Consider the following 9,726-nt stretch of genomic DNA (forward strand, 5'->3'; position numbering starts at 1 on the left):
TTGCTCTCAATTTATTTTCACATTGGAATACTTTGTAAACCCGTCACTGCTTGAAAAGGCGGTTAATTTTGGAGCAATGATCCTTATGTACAGAAATAGACGTTTGTGTCCACATGCACGCGCACACACGCGCGCACGCACACGCACACGCACACGCACACACACACACACACGCACACACGCACGCACATGGGGGCCGCTAGGGGAGGAAAAGTGGTACAGATTCTAAGGGCCCAAGCACTGAGATGGGCCCTTAAGGGGGCCCAAAATTCGAATCTTTCATGGGGCCCAACATTTCTGGCAGCGCCCCTGCACACACGCACACACACACACACACACAATATAATGACCCACACAACATTTGTAAACCATGAACCAATGTTAAGTAATAAAGTTATACAAAAAAGGTTGTATGTCTAGTTCCCAGCTTGATAACAAAACATACAGCATTATTAGACAAAAACCTTCCAACTAGTGCAAGTACATCAAGTGTCTGTTTCCAGCTCAGTATTGTGCAATAGGTTCCTGCATCACTGGTGTTAGGCCTAGGATTGTCAGTGTACTCCAAGGGTATGCCTGGATTTATCTTTTAAAAAAACATCTCACAATAGTGATATTTAATGCTTGTGCCTGTTTTAAATATCAATTTTCAGTTTTACAGAACATCTTTAAAAAATACTATGGTATAAAAGAAAACACTCAACATCACCCTGAATGAAAAAGTTGTTGCGATCTAATCTGGTGTCTAGTAACCTGGCCAGTTGCAGCTCACTGTCTCAGGTAGAGGATCTACTCGTCTATTTCCGATAATTCATGATCTCAAAGAAGCTATACCTTACATATCTACTTCACTTGACAATCTTGTAGGAAAGAGGACAGATGCAGTTAAAAAAGACATACAATTAAGTATTTAACATGTACAAAAAGGCCTGTGAAGTAGTGAACAATTGTCAGTTTTACAGCATAAAAAAGATGTGTAACAGACACTGGTGTAAAAAACAAAACATCCCCATCAGTCTAGAAATGTCAGCATTTTTCTCCATTCATGCTCTCTGTAGAGAGCACTGAAAGTCCAAGCGTTGCCCTGTTTAGGGATAGAGAATGAGCCTTCCAAAGTGTTCATAAAAACAATTTGTTGCAGAAAAATCCATACACTGAGTTTACTCTCGAAGAGGTCATGGCTATTGGAGGTACAATTAGGTACTGAAGAAAGAAACCAAAATTCATTGGCTGATTTCACGTCAACCTCTTCATTGCTTGAGGGTAGTACTTCAGGAAAATCCTTCTCGCAATCTCGTACGTATCACCGACAGGTTCGGTGGGATATTTCCGTTCATTATAAAGAAACCCTTTCTCCACCTGAAACACCTCCAGGTTGAAAGTGTCTTGTTTGAACGGCCGGCCTCTATCCAGACACTCCACCAGGGTGTTGACGAACAGCCCCCACCTGTGGGTGTAATAGTCCTCGACGAGCCCGCCCCACTGCTTGTTGGCATAGTCCAGGATGTTCCCCTTCGGCCCCCACAGCGTGATCTGGTTTCTGGCATTGAAGTCGTACAGCGCGGCCTCTCTCTCGTTCAGACCCATGGAGCGCGCGCTCTCAAGCCACAACCCTAACAGGAAGTGGGCGTCGCTGGAGAGGAGTCGGTCGAGTTCCGGCAGCAGGTCGTAGACGAGGACGCCGCCCGAGGTCAGGAGCTCCGGAAGCTTCTGCGTCTGGAAGGCGTGGACGATCTCCTGGTAGAAGACCGTGGTGAGCCTCTGCAGGGCCTGTCGCGTGATGTCCACCAGGTCGTAGCGGAAAGTCTCCATGGCCATCAGTCCCGGCGCTGCCGAGGCCGCGTTGAAGAGCCGACGCCATGCTTCGTAGAGGTGCGCCGGCTCGTACCATATGTCCACCTTGTGACAAAATCACACATTTAGTTTCTAGAACAACTGGAACAGAAGTACTATTAGGCAAATTTCTGATGAGTACTACACTACTACCTTAGCCTTAAAAATATTAGACGATCCATACCATCCCCTTTTCTTTGAATACTCCCCCCTTTTTAAGACAAATATAGAGGGTTAACATCCTTTGTGCCTAGAAGCATCCAACTTTAATAATATACTGTATATATATAATAAATGTATAGGATTTTAAATATTTCTATTTTATATTATTATTCCCACTGCCAGAATTGTCTATTTTATTTTAATCTACTCTGTATGCTTTCTTTGTTTTTTTAGTCTTGTCTTTTTATAATATAATATATTATAAAATTATATATATTATTATTATAAATATATATATATATATTATAATTTATAATATAATTTTGTATGTCAAAGTGTTTATTGTATGGCTTCCAAAACGCAAGACAAATTCTCTTCGGGGCAATAAAGGTGTTCATTCATTTATTCATTCATTCATTCAATCATTCAATCATTCATTCATTCATTCATTCATTCATTCATTCATTCATTCATTCATTCATTCATTCATTCATTCATCCATTCACTCGTTCATTCACCTTCATGTGCATGGACGGCCGGTGCACCAGCGGGCTGTGGTTGTGGTTCTTGTACCCCTTCGCGGTGCAGTTGTACACGCTGCGGAACAGCAGCTGCCAGGCGACGCCCAGGTTCTCGTCTAGGCTGCCGTAGCGCCGCGCAGCGTACAGCGACACCCACTTGGCCAGGTTGACGGGCTCCTTCCTCCAGGCGATCTCGCTCATCAGCTCGTAGACCACGGGGTTCTGCTCGATGCCCTCGGGCGTGATGCCCAGCCCCACCAGCGAGGAGTTGGGGAAGCGCAGCGCCTCGAACGGCCCCACGTTGACCCGCTCCACCGTGCCAAACATGCCGCTGTTCCCGCCAAAGTTGTGCAGCATGCACCAGATGAAGGGCTGGCCGTAGAAGGACTCGGTGAAGGCGAAGGCTGGCATGGACTCGGCGAAGAGGTCCAGCACGATCATCCGGCCCAGCGGGACGCCGCGCAGCAGGGCCTTGATCTGGGCCGGCTTCCAGAACTCGTCGGACACAAAGAGCCAGCCCTGCATCAGCCAGATCGCATGCGGGTCCACTGCACAGATGAGGAGAGAGGGAGAGAGAGAGAGAGAGAGAGAGAGAGAGAGAGAGAGAGAGAGAGAGAGAGAGAGAGAGAGAGAGAGAGAGAGAGAGAGAGAGAGAGAGAGAGGGAGGGAGAGAGAGAGAGTTTGAAGACAGATAGAGAGAGAAAGATAGAATGGGAGAGAGAAAAAGAGAATAAGGGAGAGAGCAGGATGCAAAGAGAGAGAGAAAGAGTGAGAGAGAGAGAGAGAGAGAGAAACAGAGAGAGAGAGAAACAGAGAGAGAAAGAGGGAGCGAGAGAGAGAGAGAGAGAGAGAGAGAGCAATAAATGAGGGGGTGTAATCGATGAAATGTCTGCGTGTGCCCTAAAATAACCTGAGTTCAGCTCGGGCAATACAGTAACTGGGTCAATGGCATGACACCATTATTTGTTTTCTTGTGATTTTCTCTAGTTTGTCGGAAAAAAAGGTTAAAAATTGACAAAACTTGCACAACTGCTAAAGCACCTGCCACTGCAGACAAGAGTAAACTATTTTGACAGGGTCTGAAATGCCTACCCAAAATAAACTGTGAGAGACACAGCAAGAGTCAACACCCACTTAGCCTCCAATTGTTGCCACTTGGCAGACTGCGTTGGTTTACTTTTCATTAGAACTGACCGAGGCAATGTAAACACCAGTTCACTTGTTGAACAACACAGCTCATCTTGAAGTTGAGACAAAAAAGGGTACCTAGCATGCTGCTTTTAGTGTAGGGACCTGGGTTTGTAAATATGGAGCAATTCTGAAGCCACAGTCCAAGGTCCAGCACAGTGAACTACAAATCAAGAGGCCATTTCAGGCCATGAGGGTATACTAAGAACATGGTTAAGTGTTAAACCAGACTTAGTTAATAACACGGCGTTATAAATGTGTTGTTACCACCAGAATGGCAATGACCGGGTTGTAGTGCATTACTACATGTAAAACCCTGTGTTATATCATAGAAGAGTAGTACTACATAATAAACCTTTCAATGGCTATTACGGCGTGCATAAAGGAGTTACCTTGCAAAAACTGACAAACCTGATAATATAGATATATCTGCGCAGGCAATCATTTAGTTAAGAAAATGAGGACTCCAGGCCCTTCTATAAGATGATTTACCTCCAGGTTAACTTAACCTGGTTTACTACTGAACCAGCTTCTTAGTACTTAGTAACCCCCGTAGCTTGAACAAAATCAGCATCTAAAATGATCTCCTACGGCACTACAGTTACCTGAGGTCATGGTGTCAAAGACTGCTCGACTGACGGCGGACAGGTAGGCAGGGTCTGAGGACGAAGGCGTCATCTCGTTAAAGGTGTCAGCCCCGTAGATGTGGTCGGTGCCAAACTGCTCCACCATCTGAGACATGAAGAGGCCGCCGATGCGCTGGAAGAGAGGGTCCCGCGGGTCCAGCAGGTACGCACAGGAGTAGGTGCAGTTGAAGTGGCTCCACGGATTCAGCTTGGTCACATTTGCGGTCGGAAATATTCTGTACAACAACAGCAACAAAAAATGGCAACGTTGTTGTGTAGTATGTGATGTTGTGTGTTTGGCGCCACCATCAGGCGACTCCAAACACTGCAGTTGTACAAATAAGCAGACAGACAGACAGACAGACAGACAGACAGACAGACAGACAGACAGACAGACAGACAGACAGACAGACAGACAGACAGACAGGCTGACAGATAGGATCATTACAATACTTGACCCAATGCCCTCCGGGGGTGGGGGGCAGATAATCATTATTACTGTGTCCCACTCCCAATACTTTGGAGAGTGAGGGGAAATGCATTCGTCTTTTTGTACAGATGGGTAGCCGGCAGGATCATTGGCTCATTGCTAAAAAAGCTCAACTATATCATAACAACATGGATAATGATATTACAGAGACCCTTAAGTAACAGATTATGACGTAATCATTACAAGTTTGTTTACAGTGACTGTATGTATACTGTATATTATAACAGGCACTGCGCACAGGGGTTAAAATCCCTTCAAATTTCCCCTTAAATCTAGGTGAGAGGTGGACCCCCACTACCAACAGAGTGGAAGATGAAACGAAGTTCAGTGAGAGTGAAGTGTGAGTGGGGTGAAATGCGATGCAGCCCAAGTACGATCAGGGAGAATTTTACCAATGAGGCGATGATGTGCTTATTTATGGATATGAGAGCAAGTAAGGGGAACTCACACACCTGGATGCCTATGCAATAGTGTACACACTAGTGTGCAAACGTTTCAGTCCCAGTCAGACCAAAAACTTGCACTGAGGATGGTCATACTGGGGACGAAACGTTTGCACTGTTCACTTGGGTAGCACTTTTATTTATTTTCTAAACATGCAATAAAAGTACACTATTGCATCGGCATCCAAGGTGTGCCAGCTCCCCTTACTTGCTCCTATAGTTCCCCTATTGGAACCTACGCACCCACCCGGCATCAAGAGAAAAGGCGCGGTACAGTACCTCCTTTTGAAAGAGTATTTATGGATATGTCAAATTATTTTTAATCAGTACCTGAAGATTCCTGGGGGTACGATTCCTGAAAAGGCTGGCAACACAGGAATCATTCCCAGAGATCTCATGCGGTCCAAAATCTGAAACTTTAGATGAGTATAGAGCATTCATAAAGCATTCGATAGACCTATACTGTATTTCCTTGTTATTTCATTGTGTTATGTTATGCATTGTGTGTGCCATATCATGCAGGTGATATCGTTTATTTATTTATTCATTCATTCATTTGTTAATTGATTCCTTCATTGCATGTCATATCGTATATTTCTTTGTGTTGCTGTAAGTGTATGTTATGTAAGACGTATAGTAAGAGTCATAGAAATCATCTGGGTGATATGTAATGCCCAAATTTAAAAAAAAAGGTTTAAAAACTGTATTCTTCAAGTAAAAAACAGAGGTTTTAAGGTGTTTGTGTGCAGATTTCAGACAACAAAGAAAATATGCCACTACGATTACTCGGAATCAGAGTTGTAAAGTATAAGTAGAAATACTAGAAATACAAATGAATTACAACGTGGTATTACATAGCTTCGACTTTGTAATATTATACTATGAGTGTTGTAATTAGCCTACATCTGTACAAAGAGTACTTCTACTTCTATTTTAAAAAGGAAGAAAAATCTTATTTTAAAATTTTAATTTATGATTTAGAAGCATATATATCTATATAGTAGTATGTATATCCTTTGTTCTACTTCTACTTTATTAAACTCTGCTTGGAATATCTGCTGTCTGAAAAAAATATTTTCCAAACCTGCAGGTGAAGCTGCTTGACGTGCCAGGACTGGGGCAGCGGGCCCCCAAACTTGAACAGGTTGCCCATGCGATTCCAGGCCAGGAACGCGGGACCGGTGAAAAAGGCATCAATCTCAGACTGGTTCAAGCCCAGGGACAAGTACACCTTCCAGATAAGAACACAAGCAAGACATTCCATTTATCTGGTCTGCTTGTGTCATGTAATGTATTGTAAAGCAGGCACACCGAGCTTGCACATAAGGAGAAAAACAATACATCCAATTGCTATTATGCTTGTGTCTTGTAGTGCAGTGATTCTCAAACGGGTGGGCCAGGTGAAGGCATTCCAAGTGGGCCTTGAAGTCATTTTCAACAACTCAAAATAATATTTGTGAGTGTATTGCTGTTGACTCTGAGTTTTATTGTTTATTGCAGGGGTGGGAAACCTATGTCTTGAGGCCGTCTTAACCGACCCCCAGTATAATGTTCATGTTATGCAGTTTCACATGAAATATGTCATGTTTTGTAAAGAAATCTTAGAAATTACATTTGAAATACAATTAAGTTGGATTTTCAGGGGACCTAGTGAGGGTGGAGTCTGTTGTAAAGGTGGCCACCTTCAATATAGGCTTTAAGTGCAAGGGGGAAATCCTGGTTTGTGTTCATAAAACGGCCCTTGGAGGACTTTAACATTTGAAATGGCCCTCGAATGAAAGCAGTTCACCACCCCTGGTTTATTGGGTCAGAGGTTGGAGGTTGGAAAGGGTTAGGAACCCTTGTTGTACTGTATTGTAAAGCAATAAACAGAATGGCTATAAGAGACAACAAGAATAGCGTTACCTCTTGCCACAGAGCCTCCTGCCCTGTGTATGCCAAAGGCATGTTGTATCCATTGAGTGCCATCCAGTCGATCTCCTTCTCCCATCGTGGCCAGTCCCACCACACGTTGGAGTAACTCTGGGTGCACACATTCTGATAGTACCTAAATCTGACCATAAGAAACGGAGAAAAATGTGTGTCATTACACAGGTCATTTACTTGGAATACCTGCAAACAAGACAACTGGGTTCAGTCATACAACGGCCCCATTTTTTTAACCTGCTGGATGAATGTGTTTGCTTGGCCTGGTATTGAATTTGCAATGACCCTATGTCTGTTTGTTTGCACATGCATGCGCGCACAAACACACACGCATACACACACGCTAGCATACACACACACGCACACACGACATTGACCAGGTTGCTATCATTGGTTGCACGTAGGCCTACATACTGTAGGCTTAACGCACTTTGTTTTTTTCCCATTTCAAACTAAAAGAGGTTTTTTCTTTCAATTTATCTAAGGTCGGTTGGAAGGGAATCCTCCTGCATTTGAATGTACACAGTGCAAACCCTCAGTCAATGATAATAACAGACCACTGGTGTCCATTTAAACAGGATGAAGAATGACAAGGGACCGAGCGCTTCAGGCTGACATGGGTCACAAGGGAACATCCACAGTGCGTCACGTTCACGACCCTGCATTCCATACAACAAGGGCAGCGGGCTGTTGTTCGCCCATGGAGGGCACGAAAAGACCCTGGGGTCTTCCACATTTTGTTTGGCATGGGGCCTGCCAGGCACAGCTTGGAGATCAAAGTACATGGAGGGCATACAGAATGTTTCGCTGCTAAAAAGCAGAATTGTATAAAGAAGTAGAAGTACTCTTACCAGTGTAATTACAACAGTGGTATATATTACATGGTTTCAACTTTGTAATATCATACTAGGCTACTAGTGTTGTAATTACATTTGTAAGAGTAGCCTACATCTATTTCTACTTTATACAACTCTGCTAAAAAGCCAGAATAGGTCACAATTGTGGGATGACTAAGTATATTAGGCCTAGTTTGTGTCTAGATGGGCTATGATGCAGCATTTAGACTGCATGCCGAATTGAGTAAATCACTGCTGTACAAAACGTAGGCTATTGTTGGATAAATAAAAACAAGGTCTCAAAGTAGGCCTACTCAGCCTGATCTGAGATCATGGTGCAGCACCACTAGACCTTATATCAGTTTAAATTTCGTAGGCTATGTCGGAAAAGGAGAAATGGCAGTGCAAATGACTTATCAACAAGATACAATCTAGACGTTCGTTTGACAACTTTTGGCTATGGATTTACAACGCAACCCTGCCATGTCCCTCCCTGTGCATACAGCATCCCATTGCATGTCTGAAGAGCTATATTTTCAGTGATGCCTACTGACAATGTGTGCAGGCATGCGTTAATATACTTCACGTTTGGATACAGCCTTTCAGTGTGCCATTTTAAAGGGGTTGATGAAACACTGTTTGCGTCACGATCCGTGATTCCAAATGCGCTCTGGCTTGAAACCATGTCCATCACTGCATGTGTGTTTACTCGCTCATTCAAAAAGGAATTCCTTTCATGCCAGAACCAGTTATTCCAAGTAGGCTATTTCCAAACTCGCACGAGAAATGACAGTATATTACTGGCGCTTGGATGATTGTTTTACGCATTGGCAATCTTACGAAGCGATAGGCCACCTGCGGATGGCTCCTAGAGAAATTGGTCATATGACACAATCAGTGACAGAGACTCTCACCTGTGTTGGCTGCTGATACGAAGAACGCCAGAAAGAGCGGGCAGGGGACGGGGTAGATTCAGCTGATTACCCGACCACGAAACGTGACAATTACAGAAATACTTAAGATAGTTGTAGATCCCCGAGGTCACTGCGACCCCCGTGTTTCCTATTGCCACGATCTTGTTGCTTTTCGTTGATCGCAATTCACAAACATCCAGAGTGTCATTGGAAAACGTTTTGTTGACTGAGACAATGAAATCTCTCGCTCTGCCACCGAGGATACGTTTCAAAAGTTCAACCACAGCTTTCGCCTGCGTTTTGTCTGAGACTTGCGGTTTGATGCGCGACAAAGTGTGGAATTCACAATCGCCGAGGTAAAGAAGTGAAGTTGACAGCAGCACAAGGAAAGGAAGAACGCGTACACATTTAATATGCATGTTGTTACCAATGTACTACTAAATTGCAACTATTTGCAACAAAACAAAGTCCTAATTTCCAGGAGAGCAAAGCATTAGATCCGTGCAGGGAAACAGGAAGCATCTCGTGAGCTCTCATCAAAGCGTCCAATCAGAAGTCATTTAGCCTCAGTCCCTTTTTGTGGAACCAATAGCATTTTCTAAATGGATACACACGAAGTAGTAGCCAGTTACTCACATGATTTCATTCTGTTTAACCACTTTCAGTCTGAGTCCAATTGTAGACTTTATCTGTAAAACAGGTCAAACGACATACAGTCCATGAAGCGCATACAAATATGAGAGTGCCACATAACACGATGTGCAAGCAAGAAGACAGAATACTGTAT

General features: G+C 43.7%; 1 protein-coding gene across 1 annotated transcript; it reads right to left on the reverse strand.

Moving 5' to 3' along the window:
• Positions 1 to 318: 318 nt before the first annotated feature.
• Positions 319 to 9,475, reverse strand: naglu (N-acetylglucosaminidase, alpha). Its single transcript, XM_063221220.1, has 7 exons — positions 8,940 to 9,475; positions 7,169 to 7,316; positions 6,348 to 6,494; positions 5,594 to 5,679; positions 4,310 to 4,566; positions 2,514 to 3,064; positions 319 to 1,899 (listed from the first exon to the last, which is right to left on the reverse strand). Exons 1-7 carry the CDS (start codon positions 9,356 to 9,358, stop codon positions 1,237 to 1,239), a joined length of 2,271 nt encoding a protein of 756 aa, XP_063077290.1. The 5' UTR covers positions 9,359 to 9,475; the 3' UTR covers positions 319 to 1,236.
• Between the last annotated feature and the right edge of the window lie 251 nt (positions 9,476 to 9,726).

The sequence above is a fragment of the Engraulis encrasicolus genome, chromosome 17, assembly GCF_034702125.1.
Source record: "Engraulis encrasicolus isolate BLACKSEA-1 chromosome 17, IST_EnEncr_1.0, whole genome shotgun sequence".
NCBI lineage: Eukaryota > Metazoa > Chordata > Actinopteri > Clupeiformes > Engraulidae > Engraulis > Engraulis encrasicolus.